The sequence below is a fragment of the Callionymus lyra genome, chromosome 5, assembly GCF_982586985.1.
Source record: "Callionymus lyra chromosome 5, fCalLyr1.hap1.1, whole genome shotgun sequence".
Classification (NCBI taxonomy): domain Eukaryota; kingdom Metazoa; phylum Chordata; class Actinopteri; order Syngnathiformes; family Callionymidae; genus Callionymus; species Callionymus lyra.
Window position 1 is genome coordinate 16,669,838 of NC_141822.1, and position 25,759 is coordinate 16,695,596.

The 25,759-nt window shown below is 38.3% G+C and overlaps 2 protein-coding genes across 3 annotated transcripts in view; both read left to right on the forward strand.

The window, feature by feature from the left end:
- Window positions 1-4,033: 4,033 nt before the first annotated feature.
- On the forward strand, window positions 4,034-10,791 carry fbxw2 (F-box and WD repeat domain containing 2). Its single transcript, XM_087791160.1, has 8 exons — window positions 4,034-4,290; window positions 4,991-5,283; window positions 5,400-5,622; window positions 7,637-7,831; window positions 7,908-8,041; window positions 8,316-8,402; window positions 8,932-9,101; window positions 9,305-10,791. The coding sequence occupies exons 2-8, from the start codon at window positions 5,017-5,019 to the stop codon at window positions 9,591-9,593; spliced, it is 1,365 nt and encodes a 454-aa protein (XP_087647286.1). The 5' UTR covers window positions 4,034-4,290; window positions 4,991-5,016; the 3' UTR covers window positions 9,594-10,791.
- A 1,516-nt stretch (window positions 10,792-12,307) lies between these two features.
- The window catches only part of LOC148079559 (ras-specific guanine nucleotide-releasing factor RalGPS1), a 58,349-nt gene continuing 44,897 nt past the window's right edge, over window positions 12,308-25,759 (forward strand). Inside the window, exons 1-8 of one of the 2 annotated variants that reach the window (XM_087791163.1) lie at window positions 12,308-12,571; window positions 19,445-19,584; window positions 20,759-20,863; window positions 22,136-22,186; window positions 23,201-23,284; window positions 24,191-24,280; window positions 24,832-24,924; window positions 25,502-25,628. In XM_087791163.1, coding sequence (XP_087647289.1) covers window positions 19,528-19,584; window positions 20,759-20,863; window positions 22,136-22,186; window positions 23,201-23,284; window positions 24,191-24,280; window positions 24,832-24,924; window positions 25,502-25,628 — 607 coding nt within the window. In that variant the 5' untranslated portion in view covers window positions 12,308-12,571; window positions 19,445-19,527. The remainder of the gene's footprint in view (window positions 12,572-19,444; window positions 19,585-20,758; window positions 20,864-22,135; window positions 22,187-23,200; window positions 23,285-24,190; window positions 24,281-24,831; window positions 24,925-25,501; window positions 25,629-25,759) is intronic. The other variant, XM_087791164.1, reaches the window with a different exon arrangement.

Below are 25,759 nucleotides of genomic sequence, written 5' to 3' on the forward strand. Positions count from 1 at the left end.
AAAGACTTGCTGAGCGAAAGACGACCATGAAATCAACACAATATGAATGGACTGTTATTACTTTATATTTATCGATTCACCAGTTTCATCCAATCACAAACATTCAATTGTCTACAGAGGTCTGGTTGTCCTAAAATGCCCTAAAACGTAGTTTACACTTTAAGAAAAAAACTCATTGTTTTCCATTGGGGACTTGTGGTTAGCGCGACTGTCTCACAGCAAGAAAGTTGCCGGTTTGCTTCCAGGTCAGGTGGGATCCAAGGAGAATTCTGGGAGTCTGTGTGGAGTTGTATGTTCATCTCGTGTTGCGATGGGTTTACTCCGGGCACTCCGGTTTCCTCCCACAGTCCAAAAACATACAGAGGTGGATTGGGAACTTGGGGAAATTGTCCATAGGTATGAGTGTGTGTGTGAATGGTTGTCTGTCTTTGTGTGGCCTGCGACAGACTGGCATCCTGTCCAGGGTGTCCCCCGCCTCTCGCCCGTAGGTTCTGGGATAGGCTCCAGCCACCCCAATTCCCCCAAAAGGGATTAAGCGGAAATGAAAATGAATGAATGTATTTTATTTAAAAAAACATTTATTTTAATGTATGTCCTTAACAAAAAAAGATGTAAATACAATCAAAAACAGGATTTTTTATATATTTTTTATTGACATTGGTTTACTCTGGGTACTCTTTAAACAGTCCCAAAAAAAATGTAGATGTTGACTGAAAACTCTAAATTGTCTGTAGGTATGAGTGTGTGTGTTAACGGACCGGCGACTTGTTCAGGGTGTCCCTCGCCTCTCACCCAAGGTAGCTGGGATAGACAAAACCCACTGCACTCACAAGTAAATTATGTATTTTTAGAATTGAATTAATAATGGATAATAATAAATAAGTGCAAATGTGTTATAATTATTATGACATGATCATGAAACTCTTATCTCACTCATCATTAATTCTGAGAACCGCATGAGGCCCCAGAGCCACACTTTTCAGAGTACTGGTCCAGGGTTTCCAGCAAAATTTAACATTTAATGTAACAAATCAGATTCTGTTTTTGTACTAAATTTGGAATCAAAAAGTTTAAACATAATTGTTGCTAAACTGAAATGTTATTTGTCTGAAAAGGGAAAGTGGGAATATTTGAGTCATGAGTGAGATAAATCCAGTGAATGTCCTGGTGTGAACCTGGCGTCGACCCGTGTCATATTTTCTTTAACTCTCAGTCCATCGGTCCAGGCCAGGTTTTGGTCAGCGGCTCATTAACGGCTTTTGTGGCTCCTTTGTGGCGTCGAGCTTAGTCGTCGTCCTCTACACTAGTTACACCCCTTCAATCCCTCCAACCCCCCTGAAAACTCGTGAAAACTTAGATGGACGAAAGTCCCTTTAACTGTCTCCACAACAACAACCTGCTGCTCCATGTGATTGGTTTCTAAGTTAATAGTTGATCAGATTAATTGGAACCTCCTCACGCCTGGAATTGGGATTTGTCAACTCAATTGAAATCAAAATGTTACATTCAGACCATTCACTGAAGCGTTAAACCTCTAAAAAACAGCCTCAAATATCAGTTCTACTTTGTGTGTTGCACTTTCTAATATGCGTTTTATTCACTTCAACTTGTTTACTTATTTCATGAGTAAACTTGAACAAAGTAGCAACTTAACATGTGATAAGAGTCACAAGCTAATAAGACTATAGAAAGATTATTATTATTATTTTTTTTTTATAAACAAGATATACATTTATTCTTCCCACATTGGGTACATTTTAAATAAAACACATTTTTAGACAGTAATACAATAATACAAGAGAATTGAAGATAGTTTCTAACAAGTAACAAATACCTTAAGGTACTGGTCGATTATCGATGTTCTGTAGTACAAACAAATTACTATCACAACTGTGATAAAAAAAAATTAATAATAATAATAATTAAAGAAAAACAATAACAACTGTGATAGGTGATGTCAATTTTGTACATTTAATTAATTTGTAAGTCAGACAGTCCTTAACTAGTGATGGATTATAAATAAATCAGTTAAAAAAAATCATCTTATTTCGTTTCAACAAAGATATAGGCATGTGATGAACTGTTGTAAGAAACACCTTTTATATGTTTCAGTTTTTGCAAATCGTTCATTATTTTAAGTATTGTATGACTGAGGTGTTGAATATTTCAAGTTAAATATTATAAAATATCAGTTGTGGAATGGATAACAAATAGATTATCTTCAATATAATGTCATACTGTGAGAGATAAGGTCTTTCACAGTTTACTGGTGTTCATTGACATCAATCACATTATATATTTGTTTAGTTAATGACAGTAAGTGTTTTTGTGCGTGTCATGTTATTGAACCAGAATCATTATCTATACAAGATTTACAAAATAAGTCATTTCTCTAATCTGAACGTTAAAACACATTCATGACAACATACTATCATAAACAAACTACCTTATTTTTTAATCATGTTTGCTTTTAAAATGCCATCCACATCATAAGCTTTGTTTAATCAGTGAACCTCAGGATGAATGGTGTGATTATTGTCTATGAAAGCAGATCAAGTCAGAGTCAGACGAACATGTTCAGCTCACACAGTTGCAAACACACTGACCTTGAGAAACAGTCCTCACATCAGTTTTAAGATAAATGAGCAACTCAAGGGGCCAAATGTTTCAACACTTTCAGCGAGTCATGGATTCCGATCGAAGATACTGTTCTGTCATGAAACCTTCTGTGAAATTACACATGTTGTTTTTTGGGCCTTATCTACGACCTTCACACGCTGAGCAGCCATATTTGATCGTTGACTCATTTCTGACCAGCAATCCTGAATCATTAGTCGATGAAGCAGAAACTAAAAACATCGAAGTGTCTTCTTTTTTTGGGGGAAAAATCTCGTCACTCAACTGAATGTAAACAGGTTTAGAAGTCTCACGTTGAATCTATTTGCAATCGCTTTTTGGCTTCAAGCGTTACCTGGAGATTCAAATTGTTGCTTACGTACAATTACATTAAATTTCATTCAAATGACAAACCATAACAGAGTTATCTCAAGAAACACAGTTTATACTACACTAAGAAAAAGAAAAACAAGTCCCAGAAGATCCCAATAATTGACAGTGGCTAGGAAAAAAACACGTTTTTTTTTGACAGGCAGAAACCTCGAACAGAACCAGGCTCAGTGTGTATGGTATTTTGCTATGAGTAGCTGGGAAGAAGAGAGAGAGGGGGATTGAGAGATGGTGAGAAGAAAGATATAAAGAAAGATATGTAGTGTTTTCAGGCTGTTGCTCCTAAGCTTTGGAACAATCTTCCTCTCTCTTTGCGCTTGATGGAGTCTACTGACTCCTTTAAGAAACATCTTAAGACGTTTCTATTTGTGCAGGCTTTTCCTTGAATTTCTCGAACTCTTGTGTTGTTCTCGGTGTTGTCTTGATCTTTGAAGTATGTACTGTTTTGAGTAATGTTTTGATTGTTAAAGCGCTTTGTGACCCTGGTCTCGAAAAGCGCTATATAAATATATATTACTTACTTACTTACTTACTTAGTGGCGCCATCTGCTGGAATAGATTGACCATTAAACGGAATGACTTCTCGCGTTATTTGACGTTCGCGCCGAGAGTATGTGAAAATAAAATAATGCTCCATGTAAAATGTACATCTCTTTATTTAATTCCTTGTATTTAAAATAAAATAAATTAAATGCATTTTTAAATAATTCTTGAGCAACTGAATGATCCAAACACACCGGAAAATGATCGTTGATGACATTATCCCCGGTTATGGTCTGGAAGGCGAATTTAATTTAACGTGGAAATAACATTTGGCACATTTTCGGGGTTGAAATCGACAACGACCTGAAGTATTATAATTAAAGTTCAGTTCATCCTTAAGGTAGCTTGGTATTTATTGATTTAAGTGAAACGCAGACCTTTGAATACGTTTCTCACGTGTGCAGATTCCTGTCAGACCGAGGCGAGGGCGTACACCGCCCATATGCTCGGCGTTTTTTTTTTCTTATCTCTCGGGTTTGGTGCTGTCAGAAACTGCCATTCTCTTGTACTGCAATCGTCCTCTTCTGGAAAAATGTACACAACATTACTCCTTTAGAAACACAATGTGACCTTCTGTGTCACAACAGCAACACTCTCTCTCGCTCCGGCGGTTAGCTAAAGATAGCTATCATTGCTAAGGAGCAATCCTTTCAACTTGCTTAGCTTGCGACAGCTAACTTTGCTATGTGAACTAACTTGACCAGGACGAGGACGAGCAGGAGAACCTCTTGCAACGACCTGGTCAGTGACTTCATCTCTTATCTTTCCTCTGCGATGGGTTGGTTTTGATAAAACGAATAAAACTTCATTGGAGACACAAGGCTGTGCAGTTTGTGGCTAACATTAGCCAATTAGGAAACCAAGTTGCTAACCAGTTAACCAGGTTAGAATCAAGTTGGAACAGAATTAATTGAATGAATAACACGAATATAAACTTCAGGTTATTTATTGTTTATTATATATTATCAGGTCGTAAGCCACCTCGTGTTTTAAGGACCGATCCAAAATACATTTTCTGGGAAGAGTAAATATGCTTTGTTGCCTTTCGTTTTGTTGCATCCAGTGTAACAATTGGGTTTTATTTATTTATATATCGGTTATTCTTTTCGTTTCCTGTGTTCTCAGAACCAGAGATACGTATTCAATAATTGTTATTGTATACTAGTGTTTTCGGTGTACCACGAGAAACGATTGTTTATTGAATCCTGCTGGTTAACAACAGAACAACCTGCAAATAATCTTTAAATATTGACTCTTAATGATTTCTTCAATTCAATAGAAAAACGATTTACAAGTGTTTCAACGTGGTCTGTTGATAAAATTGCAGCAGAACTAATAACAGTGTTTATATGTCTTTTGTGTGTTCTCTTGCTCTTTTTCTTGAATGAAAATAATACATGTTCACCATCAATAATATCCAATACTCCACGTTGTATTGCAGGTGTTGCAGATCGCTCTCATGTGGCCATGGAAAAGACGGCCTTTGAGGGGTGGCTGGCGTCAGTCTCCGCCGCTTTCCTTACGCTGAACGACCAGCAGCGTATCCAGTCTCTGGACCAGCTTATATCTCTAAGCGGTGCTGTCCAGCTGCGACACCTCTCAAATGGACTGGAGACGCTTCTTAAACGTGACTTCCTGCGTCTCCTGCCTCTGGAGCTGGCCTTCTATCTGCTCAAATGGTTGGATCCACAGACACTCCTCGTCTGCTGCCGTGTCTGCAAACAGTGGAATAAAGTAAATATATTTTTATTCGGATCTGAAACTACATTCAATTTGATAGAGGTTGCTTATTGAGGTTGTTTATCTTATAATGTGTGACTTGTCAATGACGTTAAATACTTTGTGTCCAGATGATCAACTCATGCACGGAGGTGTGGCAGGGAGTGTGTCGCGACCTCGGCTGGAGGATTGACGAGTCCATTCAGGATGCAACACACTGGAAACAGGTCTACCTGAAGGCCAAACGACGAATGATGCAGCTCAAGGATCAGGAAGCCTTCGAGACGTCTTCCCTCATCGGCCACAGTGCTCGAGTTTATGCTCTGTACTACAAGGATGGCCTTCTTTGCACAGGTATTCAACCTTTAATTTCAACGGAACTATTGCTTTACTAATAACATGATGTCTCGGTCATATTATCTTTCTGTAGGTGTCACATATATGCCTGTTTCAAAGTAAACTATCCATTAAATATTGAATTATAAATAACTAATTTGGGTGTTAACTACAACAGCAAATCGCCAGATAATCAGGAAATGGGCCAAAGAAAGTACAACTCTTGAAATGAACTTAATTGATCTGAATCATAACTAGATTTTACTTATGCAGATATATGAAATGTGTATAGCACACACATGAGAATGGTTATGATAATTACACTTTATCTATTAAAGGAGATGTATATGTAGGAACCCACATTGGATTCAATGAAAAGGTTTATTTTAAGGCTGCATTTCTGTTTCTGAACACACAAACACTAAATCTGAAACCCCCCTCCTTTACTTTAAAACGTTTCAGTGAGCATTTATTCTCAGACTCATTCACATGAAGACCTGAGCCCACGTTTTTAATGCTGCCTGCCTACGCACCAAATTGATTAGTACTTAAAATTCAACTCGCACCATCTGATTTATGAAACTAAAATCTTGGCATGGTGATAAAGTATGTTCCACACGCTAACTCAAAGCTTTTATCAGAACAGTACAATCTAAATTACTAAAGGAAAATGTAGAATATAATTAAAATTAATACAAATACATTTTACTAAATCAAATGTCTCAATCATTAATCAGTCCTGAGGTAAAAAAAAAAAAAAGAAGGGGTAATTACACCACTAAACCAAACTAAAATACAGTTTGTAATTCAGTATTTTCTTATTAGTACAGACAAAGAACAGCCATTAAGTTTGATTTATCTACAGCCATACAAATATGTGGAACTTGCAGAGTGGCTTGGCAAGTATGAGATCTCCACACCTCCTGGTGCATTTATGTGTTGCTTAAACAATTAAACTACTCTCTGAAGAGAAGAACAAAATCATGAGTGACTGCTTCATCTATTGGTCTATGATCTGGTGAATTGTTCCTGCATTCACTTGCCTGAGATACGTATTGCTATTACCATTACCATTCTTTACAGAGTCCACTGAATGTTTGTAGCAATCTTTAAGAAGCACAAGACCGTGTCCTTCGTTCTCAGCCAAAATCTCTATTCAAACTTCCAGGAAAAAATACAACACAAAGTTTTATAGACATTTTTACATTTAGTCCAACTGGGACTTTATTGATCAAATTATCTTTTGCATGAGACGCACCGAAAACAAACTTGACTTTCCAAGGTCAGGAAGACTTTAATCCAGATCTGCTCATAGTTTTGGGTTTAATTCCGTTAAACCAAATAGTTCTTACTTGATTTTAATGTGATGTTTCATGGTGTAGCTGCTGTAGATAGAAAATCTTGTTTCTTCATGGAAGTCTTTCACTGCTGGCAGCTTCTCACTCAGCATTATGACTCCAAAAAGGGTGATCTATGTGTGGTCTGCACACTGAGCACTTTGGTATAATAAGGAATATACATGAGTGTTAATGTCACCATCCTTTCAACTTGATCATCACTTATAGTTGTTCCACTTTTTCCTCTTCAACTCTAGTAAATTCTGCTTCTCTAGTGAACACATGTATATTATTACCATCACTAAAGCGAGATAACAATGTTTCTCCAAATTAACTGTGAAGTTACTCTCTAGCTCTGTTCGTAACGGCTGTGGATGTGTGCATTATGGTGTTAAACACTATCTGTGTAATTCATAATTGCCAGAACTCCTGTTAAGAGTTGACATGCAGAACCTGACACCCTCATTATAAGCAAAACTCTCTCTCCTGGTGAATGTCTGACTGCTGCTATAGTGTTTTATAACAAGTTTAAGTTTGTATTTTGATCACAAGTTAATGCTGCGAGATCTTAATAATAGAATATACAATATCTGACCTTCATTAAATCGCAGCCTCTGTACTGAAAGCAAATCAAGTTGACTCTAGCGAGCGTCTAATAAAACAAGCGTCTAAATCCACATTGTTGTTGTTCACAGGCTCTGATGACCTCTCTGCCAAATTATGGGATGTTCGCACTGGGCAGTGCATATACGGGATTCAAACGCACACCTGTGCTGCAGTGAAGTTTGATGAACAGAAACTGGTGACCGGATCCTTCGACAACACCATTGCATGCTGGGAGTGGAGCACAGGGGCCAAGATCCAACAGTTCCGTGGCCACACGGGAGCAGGTTCGATGCTTTTTCTGGTCACACAGAACCACGGAATGTGTCGCGGATTTATAAGTGGCTTTCTTTCGTCCTCCAGTCTTCAGCGTCGACTACAACGATGACCTGGATGTGCTCGTGAGCGGCTCCGCAGACTTCAGCGTGAAGGTTTGGGGACTTTCTGCGGGGGCCTGCCTCAACACGCTGACGGGACACACCGAGTGGGTCACCAAGGTATGTTTACAACCTTCAGTCTTGAACTTTTGACTCACTGAAGGGAGGGAAAGCACGGTCTTGTGGTCGGTGGGTTTTCACCGAGTAATGTAGGACGACTTGAGTGTTGACGACAAATGTGTTAATGGAAAGCTGTCACTGTTTACTCGTCTTTGGCAGTTATTACTTTCTTTTCTTACTGTTGATGCATTTATGGCATTTATACCTCAATTGTTATTGCTTTGATTTCTTTTCAATGTGTGTGTATATATAATGTGTTCTTTTCTTCGCACAGGTCATACTCCAGAAAAGTGAAGTAGAGTCTGTGGTGCACAGTCCTGGTGATTACATCCTGCTAAGTGCTGACAAATATGAAATCAAGGTCATTGAAATCTCTTCATGCATCTTGAGACTAATCCACTTCCTCCATGTGTGTCTCTTCACTAGTGGTGTGAGAAAACATGTATACACTTAAGTGTCACAATATTTTCTTCACAGTACTGTATCCATTTTTCAACAGCACTGTATCGAGTACGTTCTTATTTTTCAAGTCATATTTAAGTTTATATTTCAATAAGTAAAGTTTTTAAAATGACAATTAACATGCAAATAGTCACTGTGTTTGTTCATATTTGTGTTGCAATTAAACCCCCGTCCACTAGATGGATCTTAACATCCTCTGCGGCTAAAGAAATAATGAAATCCTGCGATGACTGAGGGCAAGAGGATACAGTCGACTCCAGCATCTTTTAAAGCTAATGTTTGCAACGCAATAGTCAAGTACTCAGGGAGGGAAAATAACTACAAATATCCTTGTTCCTACAGTATTGCAATATATCGTATTGTTTAACCTGTATCGTGATACAATCGTATGATTCTTGCCAATACAAACATGGTGTTTCCTTCTGCAGGTCTGGCCTCTAGGAAGAGAAATCAACTGCAAATGTTTGAAGACGCTGTCGGTGTCTGAGAACCGCAGCATCAGCCTGCAGCCTCGTCTGCAGTTTGACGGACGCTCCATCGTGTGCAGCTCCGACCTCGGGGTGTACCAGTGGGACTTTGCCAGCTTTGAGATTTTACGGTACTTTAAATATTTTGATCTTATTTGACCTCATCTTTAAAAAAACAACATTATTAACAAGTATTAACAATGTAAAGTAAGAGTTTCTGTCTTTCGACATAAAAATGACAAATAAACTTTAAATGCTTCCACAAGAAAACACAATTTATATTTTAATTTAATATATACCTTTTTAAAACTGTTAACAATTGTTCATGTTTCAGGGTCATCAAGACTCAGGACCCGGCGAACCTGTCCCTGCTCAGCTTCGGCAAAGTCTTCGCTCTCCTCTTCGACAACCACTTCCTGTACGTGATGGACCTGAGGACAGAAGCCATCTCGGGTCGGTGGCCTCTTCCAGCCTACAGGAAGTCCAAGCGAGGCTCCAGCTTCCTCGCCGGAGTGACTGCTTGGCTCAACGGCCTGGACGGCGACAATGACTCTGGACTGGTGTTCGCCACCAGCATGCCGGACCATAGCATTCACTTAGTTCTTTGGAAGGAGAATGGATAGAAGCGTCCCGAAGACTGTGGCGACAGATGTCTAACTCACTAATCACGCATGGACCAAAGCAGTTTGTTTGTTTTAGATCAGTTTTCGTCTTGGAATAGAGACCTCCCTCTGACGCGGTCGTGAGCTGAACATGGAGAAGAGGACTGAAAGCCATCACTGCTCCACAAGGAAATACAAAGCACCTCATGGTTACGTTCAGCAGCTCGTAAAAAAGTGTCATAACGATCCACCACAGTTACATTTTTTTTTTTAAAATATGGATTTATTCTTTCAACCTCGCTCACAAACTCTTAAAGCATATTATCACGTAACTTTGTACAACTACAATGAGCCGAATGCCAAGATTTGCCAAAATTTAGCTTTTTAATTATTTTCCAGGAAAAGAAAGGTTTGCCTTAAACACCGTAGCTGTAAATACACCAGGAGGAATGTTTTACCAACCATAAGAAGAGGAGCTCGTGTCTTCTCCTCCGCGTCAATGTGGTCTGTCGTTTGAAAGTGAAAGAGATTTCCAGGAGCTCCACTCAAGATGCTTTTTTAAAAGGGATGTCTGGTTGAAAGAAATCAGCTTGAGTAAGTGTGATGTGCCTTTTTTAGTTGATTTGATGTATCAAACTAGCAAAACCCTGTGAAACTCCAGCACAGCTGCAGTGAGCTAATGACTGTGTTGTAAACCTTTAGTTTGGTGTGACTTTATTCCATTATTTATGTGCTCTAACAATCTGAGATGTCTGTAATTTTATAGAGAAAACCTACCTGAATGACTCTCACTCGATGGGTTTAGCGAGTCACCGACTGTTCAAGAATCGTTAGTTTTATTTTTCTAAAAAAAAAAGAAAACAAGAAAGAAAATGGTTGCATTGCTTTGTACCACAACGGAGATTGCCTGGCATGTACGTGGGCGAACACTTGGTTCTGAAAAGAATTGTTTCATGTAAAAAAACAAAAGAATAATTTCAAACATTCACCTCGTATAATCACGACTAACCTAGATGCTGCTCGATTATGGTTTGCATTTCTCTCCTGAAATCCTGTGGGTGATATAAGATTGTGTATAGACACAGACATCATAAAACTGCACTTGATTTGAACCTTTTTTTTTTTTACATCCTTGTCCTTCACTTAACACGACAAATACACACTGTGTATAGAAGTGCTGTTGCCATGGTGACTTAAACAATCCCGACTCTAAATAGTACTAGTGGTTTTCTTGTCATGCATTCTATAGCCTAAACCCTCCTTCAGTCTTGAGTTGAAGAACAAAATGACCATCATCAAGTCGGATGACGTCCAGAACCTTTCACCGTGGAGCAGCCAATGAGCAGATCATTCTGAAGCTATGGATTTAAAAGTGGACATCACTTCTCCTCTTCGCTATCCAGGTCAGTTTGGTATGGATGGTCACCTGCCCCTGATTCAATATTTATTGTACTTTTTTTCTTCCTCCTTCCACTCTCTTTCATACACCGGTTCACTTATTTTGGCCGTCCTTCACTTCTAATTGTCCTTGAATCATCTTCTGTGAAAAGATATAAATCAGATGTTGACACTCCTTCTGTTTCAGGCTTGATAAATAGAGCTGAAATTATTTATTTTATAATGCATATGTTAGTTGTTGGTCACCTTAGAAAGTCAAGATGGGTCACCTTTAGAAGTCAGAAATAATGGGTGAGGATTCCAGTGTGAGAAAATGAGCGCTAATAACAAGTCTTTGTGGTCGTCTTGTATTTCTCTCTGGTTTGATCAAGTATGGCTGCAGCAGTGGCATGCTGGGAATAACTGATTTGAAGAGTTGCAGGCGCAGAGAAAGCGACCAGGTGGCTTTGGATTACCCGGGGCTGATCCATATAGGTAGCGGCTGGTGGGGCAAAAGCAGAGGCCAGATCATCCCTGGAAAGGTCACCAAGGTTAAGAAGCACGAACGAGACTCGATGCGTCAAATTACCGATTGTTGTTTTTTTTGGTTTTCTCCGACACAAAACATGTTCCATGAAAAATGTAACAGGTTTTGTTCTAGACCTCTTCCTTAATGATGACGAGAAGCGTAATTTATTAATTTTAATAAATCATTTATTAATTTTTTTTTATTTTTTTGAAAGATTTGAAATCAAAATGTAAACGTACTTGATAGATATTTATAATGTGAACATAATTATAATGTTGGATATTGAGTCAATCTAGAAAGTAAATTTCACATAAAGCAGTATATTCTTTAATAGAAGATTAAAGTATAACACAGTATTTTCTTGGCCCTTTTAGAGTTTTTAAATGTGTAGGTATTTTTAAGTGTGTTGTTTTTGTTTTGTTTTTCAAGCGCCTTGTGACCCTGGTCTAAAAGGCGCCTTACAAATAACTATTACTTATTGTTTAGTGTAATAAAAATGTGTCGATCACGGAAGGGAAACCCGTCTCGCTATGTAGCGAGTCGGTTTCTGTTTCGCTCCAGTCATCTCTCTTGAATCCGAAGAATCTCTCGGAACGTGTCAAGGAGAAACTGTTCAGTTTTCCCGACTGTCCTCAAAGGCATCATCTGTGCACCTGCGTCTGAAGGACGCGATCCCCCGAGCCGCGCTGTGATTGGCTCGCTTCTCTCAAAGGCGGGGCTTCCCCCGGAACTCGACCCGCTTATTGGTCAACGCGCGCGTCAATCCACATCATCAAGTCTACCTGTCACTTCCTGCTGTCGGTATTTATTCATTAGCTTTTTCTTTTTTCTCAAGTCCAGAGAGAGAGAGATGGTGCCGGAGCTCTGATCCCTTCTCACGATGTCGTCCCGCACGGGTCGTGTCTCCCACGGACCCAACGTCGCGACCTTCGCGTCATGTTCGTCTTAAAAAAAAAGAAAAAAAGGGGGGACTAACGTGGACGTGAGAGGGGGAACCACTGCCCCGGTTTGATGCACCTCCGCGTCTGGACCTTCTCTTCTGTGGATCCGGATCCGTCGTTTCATGAGTCCAGCAGCCGCCCGGAGGAAAAAGGTAAGCCGCTCACGGGTGTGGATCTCAGGGTTAAGCTGCCAGCTGCAGCCGGGCCTGACCGGGCGCACACTCGGGGGGTTCCAGCCGTCGTGACTGGAGCTGCACCGCGACACCGCGACAGAGATGTGCTGACATGGCTGCAGTGTTTACACGAGGACTGTGTGTTCTTGTCCACAATCTCAGCTGTCGAGCTGTGTTTGTGCCGCAGGGCTGCTTATAGCGCAATAGAAGGAAACATGATGACCCTCCCACCTCAGCACCCCTGGGGTCACTTAAACACTGTGTGTCTTGAGAGACAAGCCAGGGGCCCCCCGGTCCCCCCAGTACTAGCTCGTTGACCATATCTCTAAAAAAAAACGTTATCCTATCTGTGCCTTCTGCCCAATATTTCTATATCCATGTGTATCTTTTCAATAGAAAAGCAAAAAGTTGTAACACAAGTTGTACAAAAACACATTTATTTGTCTCTCTTTCATATTCTCAGCTCAGAATCATGTTTTTGATTTTTATGTAAACGAGAGACTACAATGGTTAATTGAACCCTTTCTTTGTTTTCAGATCATAATTGTTATCAATAACGATTACTGTGGATTTAGACAACATAAAAAACAACATGTTGATAAAGGGATTGTTGTTTATTTAAATCTTATCGATCAAAATCAGTTTACTTCAATAAAAAACAAAAAAAACCCTGTAATTTACACCTTTTTACCAATATCTAAAAAATGTGGACATTGAAAGGGAGCAGAGAAAATTACCTTATTTCCACCACATTTTTCTCACCTTTTCTTTTAAACTGAACATTATATTTATTTCTCATAGCTATTTTTGATGTTTTAACTTTCTTAGTGAATCATATTTATTATTGTCATTGTTATTAAATCGGGGACTTGTGGCTTCATGTAAACTGACCTGACATGGTGTGAGTGGCATATTCTTACAAAGGCGTTATCCATGATGTATACGACTCCTTGAATTAAACAGTAGTAAACGTTCTCTACCAATAGTAAATACATCCAAAGCTGGCGAGGAAGGTTAATGTTAGTAAGATTTGTATGACTTCATCCTCGCATCTTTTCTCCTGCCACATGTATTTGGATTGTGCACAGAAGTGATCGAAGTTCTGTCGAGTGTCTCGCAATATCTCCAGAAGAATACTAAGGAGCAATAGCCGTCACTATTGTGACTCATTTCTTCAGAGATTCAATTTCAAAACGCATTTCTCTGTGAGCTCCGAGTGTAAATAAGGGCAAGTTTTGCCCTTTCGTGTGATGATGAAACGATGAATAAGGTCTCTTTTGAAAAAAAAAAAAACAATTTATATTGTGTGTTTTAGTTTCTGACCATGAACTGGTATTCACCTGCTCGGCTAATTTCTTTTCTCTTTATCTGTGTAATAATGAACTAGAAGAAATGACGATCCCTAATAAGATCAGTGATGAAGGGATACAAGGCCTGACATGAAGCATCGCCTGGTTCTTGGTTTGGTCCTTTTTTCCCCTTCAACTATAAAATACAAATCTTTATCCATAATAGAGCCAAACAAAACAAACATTAATGCTATATTATCAACATGATTTTCTCTTTGATGCAACTAATCTGACTATCGAGAGCTCGCTTATTTGTGGACTCGGAAGCAAAACCTTACATGATTGTTATTTTTCTGTCGTGCAAATTTGGAAAACTTCAAATCTTCTCCTGAGTCTTCTCTTGAGTTAAAGCTTTCGTAACGGCTGATGCGGCCAAATAAAGCGTGTATGCCAGAGTGACTGAGAAGGATTTGGGATTAAGAGTATTTTGGAGGACGATGTTACTGGTTGAGGTGCGTGTGGAAAACGCATGGTGTCTTTACCGTCGTGCGGCCTCTGGGTCAAGGTGACCCGGTAGACCAAAAAAACAAGTTTAGTAGAAGAATAAACTATGGAAGATGTTAAGTTGAGATCAGGACACAGGCTGCAATTTTGTTGGCAGGACGACCATTAGTCCAGTCTTCAGTGTTTGATGTGGAGGATGTGAAGCCTATCGTTTAAAAAAAATGTAATGTGATAGATGTTGCTAAAGGCTGTTTTTAGATTTCTGACATACCTTTGATCCAGTGATGGCGTGTGAGTCAAGCACTTGAATCTTCAATTGATGCCAAAGAAAACTGTTTATCCATTTCAATCTAATCTTGCTGTTTACATCAGTTTCGGTAAATATTCAAGTTTTAAAAAAAAATGGTACACTTTGAGTCAAACACATTTTTGTTTTGTAAACGTCATTCAAGTACAATTAGAGAATTTTCGACAAAAATCAAACCAATTTTTATCCGTTATTTTTTAGATGAAATCAAACAGTTTCTGTCTTATGGCCTTACGATTAGTTTGAGCATTTAAAGTGTAATGTGCACATATTCAGTTTAATTTGAGCAGAATATTAACAAATTATTTATCTTGAAAGTCATTAATACTTCAGAGAAATATTCTTGTACTATCAGTAAAAGAGGGTGTTTAGAGTCTTTGAAGCTTGTATTCGAATTTGGTTGCAAAAAATCCAAATCCATCCACTTCCAGGGAAAAGGAAGATCCCAACACCCACATATTGATCACCATGACTACTGATGCAGACGAGTGCTGAGAACACGTCACGAAAACCTCACTCACTCCCCCAGATCTTTATTGGCTTGGAAAGAGAAGTGGTGAGGTTAAAAATGTCTGAATTGATTTTTCCCTGTTGGACAAATGAAAGTCCAAACCTTTGCAGGAAATATAGAAATTGAATCATTCAACCAGATATGTGAAACAAATGTTTCGTCTCCTGAAGATATTTGGAGATCAGAAGATTTTTATTTTATGATAAACACTTGGCCATTCAAACGCATAAAGTGATGTTTTAAACTATTTCGTTTTTGCTTTTGATGTTAATTCTATTCATTAAAAGGCAGCCGTCTGGAGATAAATGTTATTTACTTGGCAGAGAAATCTTTGAAGGTTTGCTTGAAATTCTGTCCGGAGAAATTCAGTTTGACATTTAAAGTGTGAACGTCGTATCGCTGCAGGTTTTATGCAGGTTTGATGTTAATAACTGGTGACATGAGACGGCGAGCAGACGAGATGCGTCCAGAAGAAGAGGGTTCTCTATTTTTAATAGTTTAAAAAAGGAAGAAAAAACAATCCATATCTATTTTTTCCTTTTTGTAAAATGACGTTTTTCTTTATTACATTACAAAATCAATCAACAGGACAAAACCTATGCTTTTTTCCTAATTTGTTAAATTTTAATTCGGACTGGAGGACATGTTCTGTGTTTTGTTTTCAGAGCACAACCGGGTTATGAAATGATAAGAGCTCGAACATTCTTGTCTACCTGCCAACTCGAGCCGCATAACTTTAACTCATAGAGCCACAAATGGAGCTGCATCCTAAAAGGGCTTCTGGTTATTAACTGTATTAGCTTCGGTGGAATCATCCACCCGTGGACTTGAGTAACGCGTATCCCCCCGAGGGAACAAGATGGAGCCTCCATCTGTTCACTCTACACCAGTCAGGACCCTGAACACTTAATACTGTTCCAACTCCGTGTTTGTGGTCTCAGAAAAAAAGGGATTCATGGGGATAAAAAGGGAAAATGGAGCTCCCGTTTGTTATTCTAGACATGGTTATTTGTGGAGCCAATTAGGAAGCGTTGGTTTGGTCTAAACCAGGAACATGAAGAAACTTTCTCCTTTTTATAAATGATGTCATTTTACTTCTAATGGCAAGTAAGAGCTGGAATGTCCCTAAACCTCCTACGTACGTGTAGGTGCACCTGTGCAGAAAAGCTGCAGGAACCGTGCTTCGACTAAAAGAAGAACTGGAATCACAACCGTATACTTTCAGCACTGAAGCCATTATTGCTTCTGTTCCATCGGCTCTGTTCATGTTGTGCCGTCTTTACAGACATTATGAAGGGAGCGAGAATTAAGGAATGTTTACTTGGTTCAGTTTCACTAAAACTTCAGAATCAAGCCTTTACTTTAATAGAAGAATGAGTGATTTCTATTTATAACTACATTCTGTTGTGTTTAAAAAACATGGTAGATTGAGTAATTCTTTAAACTTAAAAAAAATGGAGATGCTGTGGGTCAGCTTTGTTCTGCATAACTTGAACCTTGTGTTCTTGGCAGTTGTAGTTGGTGGTTCACTGCGGATGAGTCACGTATTTATTGCTGTAATCTCATCTCAGGATAAGACCATAGGTCCACCAGGGTTGGGTTTTCAGAACTTATCAGCTGCCAGAATCTGACAGGTCAAATGTTACTTGAAAGTATTCAAAACAAGAGAGAACGTATTTTAGAAATATGATATAAACGGTGCAAATGTAACAGGAACATTTCTCTTTGATTCCAAATCCTATATTGAGATAAGCAGACATTTTTTATTGCCTCTGCCCAGAAATTCATGTTTTTTTAATCTGCCTTTTATAATCTAAATTGAATATTCAGAGTCTTTGGTAATGGGACCAGACGCAGATGGTTAGATGTTTAATTTGGATTCAACTATTTTATCATTCACTTGTTTGGCTTCTATGCGGCGCTGCGTGTAAGAGCAACACCATCCCTGAGGGGGATTTAAAAAACGCCTATTTAGACTTGAGGACTGAGGAGGAGAGCTGCTGCAGAGCTGTTTGCCGTGCAGTGGTTAAGATGCTTTAGTACCTGAGGGTTCTGCTGAAACCGCAATTATCTAAATACACCATGAGCCAGAACAATTCTGCATCACAGAAGCTGTTATCGGCTTTTCCATCTCATGCTCGTTTTTGTTTTTCTAGTTAATTATTTGAATGCTTTTCCTGGAAAATAGAATTCACTTAATTACCAAAAACAAAATGGTGCTCAGAGCTGTGCCTGAAAATATGTTTTCTTATCTTTATCCTTTTTATTATTGCATATTTAAAATACATTTTTTTCAGATGTCTTGAAATTCATAATTATTGCTATTGCACATGCAGAAACGTGAAATGTTTTTGTATTTATGTTCCCATTACTACATAAAGTTACTCACAATGTATTGACTTATTCTCTACTGCGTATTTCCTTCATGTGGTTATAGCCTGTCCCAGCTATCTGGGGTGAAAGGTGGGGAATACCTAGATCAGGAAATGAGACAGAGCACATATCATGAAACAAGCGTTCTCACACACACACACACACACACACACACACACACACACACACACACACACACACACATTGACAAACACACTTCGCACAGAAGGAGTTGCCTCGAGGTATCGCCAAATATAAACGTCAACTGTTATGTACAACACACTCACACCCAAATACACGCCCAAAATTCTGACATGTGTCACATGTTTTACACATTTGTAAGATTTTATGTATCATTTATTTTCAGTTACAATGTTATTTATGATGTATCATTATAATAAACAATATACAATTGAAATTTAAGTTTATTTAAGACTCTTGAGTTCAGAAATGTTGCTAATAAGAATAAAGTATCGGTGTAATTGGATGATATAAATGGCTCTAAATAATCTCACACCTACAGTGGTTTGGAAGCTCAATTAGGGGAAGATGTTTACAAAATGTCACGACCTTTCGACAAGAAGACGTAAATGTTTTGAACTTCAATTAAACGAAGATTGTATCAGGGCCGTGCACCTCGATGTGCTGGTGAGTCATTTGACATCCAACATGTCTTTGGCAGCGATTAGTTTGTCCTCCTCCCAGCCTTCCTTAATATTTGATCATCTGTTCTTCCGAAGAGATGGTGTGACCCCCTTTTTTTCCCCGGAACATGTCTCACACGCTGCTCCCAGTGTTAGGATGAGACACTGTTGTGTTAAGTACGGTAGTCAGTTTGAGAAGGTCATCCTTTCATAATGTGTTTTAAATGTCATTTGGCTGCAGGGAGAATGTTGAGATCGCCTTCTACTTAATTTAACATTTCCCAGGTGTCACCTGGATTCTGCTGCTTCACCAAGTCTTCGGCAGAATTGCGTTGTGACTCTAAAAAAGTCGTGAACATGTTGTTTAAATTCCACCTTTTCCAACAGAACTTGTATAAGAAGAGCCACTAGATGTCAGTAATACAGCATAGATATGATTAAAGTTTTTGTCGTTGTCAAGATCTTTAACGTTTGTTTAAGGTTCAGCACAGACATGCCAGTGAAAGTGTCTGAAGTTGTTTTATAACCTAGCAAATGATAAGAATGAACCTCAAAAGAGTTGATATGTATTGGCTGAAAAGACGGCTTTCGCAGCAGACTGGGAACATTTATAATTAATATTTTTCTATCATCTTGAAATATTAATTTTTTTTACTATGTATTATACTTCTTATTTTACTTTTAAATAAGCAAATAAAAAATAAATAAAAAAATTGTGAGGATTAAATCATTTTTTTTTATTGTTCATATAACCTGTTTTACAGTAATGAGTTATTTTAATACAAGTCAATAATGGTTAACACTTTCCAGATAATATTATGAAGCATGTGGTCCTAACCTTGTGCACAAATTGGTTACGGTCTTGTCAAAAACACTTGCTGCTCGGAGATTTGAGTCCACAACCTTGAGGCAAAGTCACCAGTCGTACTTTGGGTCCAAGAAAAGAAGAAACGTGTCTGGACTCTCATAGACGCAGACAGAGAATTAAAGCTAGTTTGTTTTTCTTGTATCATGATCTTGTTCTATTAGTAAAATGGCTCTTTCTTCACCAGGACAGAGTGATATTCACTGCACAAAATATGTGAAAAAAAAAATCTTGTTAAATTTGTATAGAAATATAAAGTTGTGTGAGCTCTTTCTATCTCATGCAGTGTGACTTGTGATGTAGTGAGCACCTGTGATGTCATCTCACAAGTCTCTCTAATATATATTCTCTTCTGTCAGCAGGCATGGATAAGTTATGTGCATCACCCAGCTAGAGGCCTCTGTCGCCGTGACCCTTGTGTCCCACCCGCCCCTCTGTGACTATGTATCGCAGGAACGGGCTCTCGGATGGCACCAGCATCAATTCCGTCACCTCAGAGGTACGTATATGAAAAAAAGTTACTTACAAAAAGGGTATAAAGTGTTCTTCTTCTGTCATGAGCTGACAGAAGGATGTCTGCACACCAGAGCTCCCTCCCTGAGGACAGTTCACATGGGTCCCTTCTTTTGTTTGTGTTTACCATTAAAAACAACAAAACAAAGACTTTGTTTAGTTAAGCAGAGATGAAATGAACTTGCAGATGTTGATTTTTAGAACGTCTGATCCAAGACAAACCAGATCAGGATAATTGAGTCCAGGCATAACATCTGATGCTTTCATGCGTGTTGTCCTAACATGACGTCGGTTTGGATTCCGCCGCGATTTGTTTTGACTGGCGCATGTTTTGATTGACTGTGATAATCCTGTGATTCAGTATTTCCACTTTTCTATTTTTATCACGTCTACAGTTGTGGTCGGGAATTGTTGTTTACTGGAAAGGGAAACGTGCGTTTGTTTTCTTGTACGCACAAGTACAGGCCGCAGGAGATTCTTAATCCATGTTTCAGACTTTGATGGAGCTTTTTCCTTTGAAAATGACAAATGGTTCCAGTTTAAAATCGAGCTTTTATTGACTCTTTGGGCAAATTAATAATTACTTTTTAGACGTTTAACAGGACATACAAGGGTTGGTCGACAGATGTAGAACTTTGTTACTCATAAGATGTAATGGTAGAAGAAAGTTTATCCGTCGCATTTTGTGTGTTTTTAAATTGTTTTGGTTTAAAGTTCAGTTTTAATAGTCGGTGACTGAAATTTGAGGCGGGCGGGGTCATCGCTCGGAACTAGATGGATATATTTATTTTTGTTTGCTGAATCCTGATTAAAAACCTGTTCAGACCCCAAATAACTTCAGAAGTAAATTAAATGTTTTGCTTTAATGCCATGGTAGCGGTAGAGCTGAATGTTGTTGTTTTTTTAACATATTGAGTTTGATGATTGCAAGAAACATCTTAAGACATTTTTATTTATTCAGGCTTTTCCTTGATTTTCTGGAACTCCTGTGTTGTTCTCAGTTTTATCTTGATCTTTAAAGTATATACTTTATTGAATATTGTTTTGATTGTTTAAGCGCTTTGTGACCCTGGTCTGGAAAAGCGCTCTATAAATACAAATTACTTACTTATTTACTTACTTACTTCTATGAACTCCTCTCGATGATCGTCATCCTTCAGGTGAGCAGCAGCTCCGACTCTCTGGACGGCCGCTGTGTGGACTACGCCAAGAGTTATGATGCCGTCATCTTCGACGTGCTGAAAGTGACCCCGGAGGAGTTTGCTGTGAGTCTTTCACTCATTCATTTATTAATTCATTCATTCATCTGCTCACATGTTCAATAGATGCAAGTGTAACATCCTCAAAACGATGTAGTTAAATTCATAATTGAGGTGTTTCTTTCCTGATCTTTCTGCCACACATCAAATATTCACGCCTTCTTAAATATACCGCCTGCATTAAGAGTTAACTGGTCAGTTTTGAGCAGCACCTACATTTGCCAGTCGTCTCAGGAGATCTGAGCTCTCTCCTGTAGGAGCTGATACTGTTTTCTTCTAATCTCCACACATCAGCCTCAAGCTCTGTCAAAAGAAAAAGGAAGGGGAAAATCGATAAGTTGCTCCTTTGACTTATACATTTAAAAAAAACCTCTTGGTTCACAACAGTCAAACCATGCCGGAATATTTGTGTTTGATCTAGAGTTTTGACTGACGTCTGTGAAGTTGTTTTTGGTTTTCCTTAGAAGAAATAAAATGATCCGTTAGTGTAACATAAACAAATCTTCAAACTCAATTTCACTTGCATGAATTTCAAGTCTGACCAAAATATGTTTATTGTCTGCATAAAAGTAAATTATTCATTTTTATTTTTTATAATTAACTAGAATCAGTCGATCCATGCAGCAAATTACTATTTATTGACTAAAAGGTATTTATGTTAAAATCTTTAAGTCAAAGTTGACAAACATTAGAACTGAAATTCTTTCATATTAGACATGAGCAGAACGATAGGATGATACGTTCACATGTTCAAAGCATAAATCTTAAACTGATTTCTGACAAACATGAGAGAGAATATTGAAGATGCTTCTTCACACGCAGACTGAAAAAAAAAAAAGTTAAAGGATTAAATGAGTAGAATCTGAACTTTTTTTTCCTTCCCGTCTGTTATAGGATTGATTTAAAATTGTACTTATTCATTTTAAATCCATCTCCTTTGGTCCGGCTCCCTAGCTGACCACTTAAGAGCAGCTCGCAGCCTTAGATCCTCGGACAGGTTCCTATGATCAAAGGAGAACCTTCTCCATCAGGGCACGTCGACTTCAGAACAGCATGAACCAGGAGATAAGACCGAGTCTGTATCTTCTTTAAAATCTCCTTCAAAAACACTCTTTTACAGTTCAATGTTGCGTCTTCTTTTAACTTTAACTTATTAATCCATGTGGTTTCACTCGGATTCACTCATTATGCTTTTAATTGTGCTGTTAGAGATGATTCTCTGGTAGAGTATGCTGGTGAAACACATGTATAATTATTTCCTTCTGTTTTTTATCACAGAGCCAAATCACGCGGATGGACGCACCTGTCTTCAAAGCGATACAACCGGAGGTAAGATGTCTTTAAATTACATTAATAAACCTCCTGAAAGATCTCTTTGACTATCAGTGATTTGTCATGTCACGGCTCGTTCAGTTTATTTTAAAAATGGTGGTTTTCCATGGTGTGCAAAACTGTCGTATACAACTTACCACGATGACTTTTAATTCAACCTTGTGTTAAATGAAGTCTCTCACATGCACAGTCGTGCCATTAAGACTTCTACAGCTGTGTTGACTGGAGTGAACCTTGACTGACCTCTGTGGTCGCGTCTCTGCTGGAAACTATTCACTGTTCCGTCGGCATCATTGACTTCTCGCATCTCCGTCGCCACAGACGACCGCCGTTTGATTTCCTCATTAAACCTCAACCGTGCGTTCCTATCACATGCAGTAGAAGATTTTCATGACATGAAGCTTTTCATGTCATTTTTAAATGATTGAACTGAACGTATCAGTCACCTTGAGCTGGATCATCTCGAAGGTCTTCATGTTTCATAGTTTGAAATGTGATTAATAATGTGTTTGCACGTTGGAATAGCGGGTAGCGCTACAAACCCACAACAATAAGGTTACTAGTAACTTGTTGTTTTGTGTGAATAGTTTGTATGTTGTCCCTGTGCATGCCTGGGTTTACTCCAGTAACTCCGGTTTCCTCTCAAAGTACAAACACATGCACAGGTTGATTTAGGATTCTAAATGATCTGTAGGTGTGTAGGAATAGTTATGTGCGTCAGACTGGCCACCTGTTAAAGCTGTCCGCCACCCGAGGTAGCTGGGATACAATCAAGACTGCGAACTGGAGGGATTCAGCAGTAGAAAATGGATGGTTGAAGGATAAATCGGGTTTATATAAGATGTCTGACAGAATTCCAGCCGACCGACCCTGGACGATTGGATGGAAGGAAAAGAGTACTTTAGTTGATCAAGGTGGAAAAATAAAGACAATCGATTTTCCAGATGTTGAAAGCTTTGGGGAAACGTGATGTTTTCTGTCTGCCTCCTGATTGGCTGTTGTGATGAACAGGAACTGGCCAGCTGTGGGTGGAATGGAAAAGAGAAACACCGTTTGGCTCCAAACGTGGTGGCGTTCACTCGCAGGTTCAACCAGGTGAGTTCAAGCTCTTTCTTGGCCACTTTTTCCTGCTTCCTACTGAAGAATCCTGCCACAAAGAGATGAGCTAACGTTGAGCTCCATCAACATGAGTTAGAATCTCTGCTTTTAAAACTCATCTGGATGATGTTTGACTAAGGTTTTATTTGGCCCCTGTCTCTTTACACAATAGTTTCCTGACCTCTACATTAAGATAAGTTGACGCAACTTTAGAATTCTCAGAGATGCAATACTGAAGAAACCACAACCGTATGTTCCTGCTCCCATATTGGTTTGTTTCAATCTCTTCTTGTTATTTAGTTATTTAATTTAAATCAGTTTTAGTAAATGTATATGTTTATTTTATAGTTGTACACTTCCTGTCTTACACAATTATTCTGTATAGGGCAAAGACTTTGAGTTTAATCAAGTAATTAACATTTTTTTTTAATTGAATTGAACTGAATCGCAACAATTTTCAGTTGATCAAACACGATATTTTAGAAATTGAAAAGGAGCAGCGAGAACAGTTCTTAATATTTGTGTTCAGCTATATTATGCTCCTTTATATACGCAAGAAGATATTTAAGGTAGTTCTTAAAAAGTGTATCTAATTCAATTATTATTATCAATTTCTACTTGTGGCCATTTCCCTTTTTAATAGCATTTTAAAATGTATTATTTAAAAATGTATATCATTATTAATTCCAAATATTATCTTAACTTATCTAATATCTAAACTATGGGAGCCTCAGTGAGCGCATTAAAGAGCCACATATGGTTCTGCATCCAGTCCCCGAATCATGGCAGATAATGATAGTTTAGAATATTTAGTTCCGTTTGTGGGATGATCAGTATCATCTGAAAACATCTGTCTTTTCTTCTATATGTCTCACCTGTTGTTTTTTTTTTTTCCTGCTCCAGGTCAGCTTCTGGCTGGTGAGAGAGATCTTAACTGCTCAGACGCTGAAAATCAGAGCCGAGATATTGGGTCATTTTGTCAAAATAGCAAAGGTGAGTAAACTTAGTAGCGAAGTAAACTTTGACTGATGTTTGATTTTAATCCACGTTAAAATGTCCAGATAAAGATGATGATTCAGCATCGCCCAACAGTCTAATGCCCATGAACAATGAATAAATATTGCTTCAATCACTCCATTATTCTTTAATAAAAAGTATGGTATGTTGATTTAATAAACTCCATCATTATGACTTCCATGGCTTCAGTTGAAGCAGGGTGACCTGTAGTCCATCCACTGATGGAGAATCCAGCCGTCCAGCTGCCTGACACCATGACTGAAGAGTTTTTCCTCTTGTGGGCTGTTTGGGGAATTATTACATCAGAGCGTGGGTTGTAAAGGAAAAGTAGTACTATCGTGGATTTGTAGAGACTTTTATGCCAAAAAAATAAACCTTTTTTCAAAACTTGAAATGGGTCTTAAGGTTTTTAACTCGTATAGTGCAGTAATAAACAAGTTACTTAGATTTGTTTTCCTCCCGATGAGAATATAGCTGAGAGTTCTGTCGTCTTCCTCAATGTTGACCTTCTTTGTCTTGGTTTTCAGAAACTTTTTGAGTTGAACAATCTTCACTCGCTGGTTTCGGTGGTGTCGGCCCTGCAGAGCGCCCCCATCTTCAGGCTGAGCAAAACCTGGGCGGTAAGATTTTGAAAAGATAAATGTAAAAAGAGTCTAACTTGTATAATTTAGCAAAGATCCACATGCCAGTTCATGGTAAACTCCATACACCAATCATCAATACATAACTTCTTGAACAAGTCTTCTTCTTTGACCAGTAGAACTTGACCACATTCATCTATTTATTCTACTGTGCTTTGCTTCATTTAACATCTTCATATGTTTGTAATTTTACCTTCATTTGTACTTGCAAGCATTAACTGTGGATGATTTCTTCAGGTCATATCATAGAATATATGCCTGATCTGTAATAAGCAGTGGAACAAACTGAATAATTTAAATTAAATGTGTTGACTTATCAAATCATAGAAATAAAAAAACGTGAGATTATAACCTCATTGTTTAGTTTAAATGTCTCATTGACGTTCATATTTAATTCCTTCCAACATTTCATATTTCATTGTGTGGATATACATTTAGTTCATGTTCTGTATTTTATTTTTATTCTTTACTTGCTTCTTGACTTAAAATTCTCCACAAAGCATCAGTCATGAAAAGTACTTTTATTTATTGTATGCATTATATGTTGTTGTTGCAGCTGATCAGCCGGAAAGACAAGGCCACATTTGAAAAGCTGAACTATCTAACCTCCAAAGAAGAGAACTACACCTGCATGAGGGAGTATATCCGCTCGCTCAAGATGGCTCCATGTATCCCGTACCTCGGTGAGTCCTGCTGTTGTCTTTGATTCTGGCTATAGCGTTGGTGTGTCTACGAATGTAGGTACTTTCTTTGTTAAATCATAGATATATTATTTTTTATTACATGCAGATTTTACTCACCTTTTCTTAGTCTT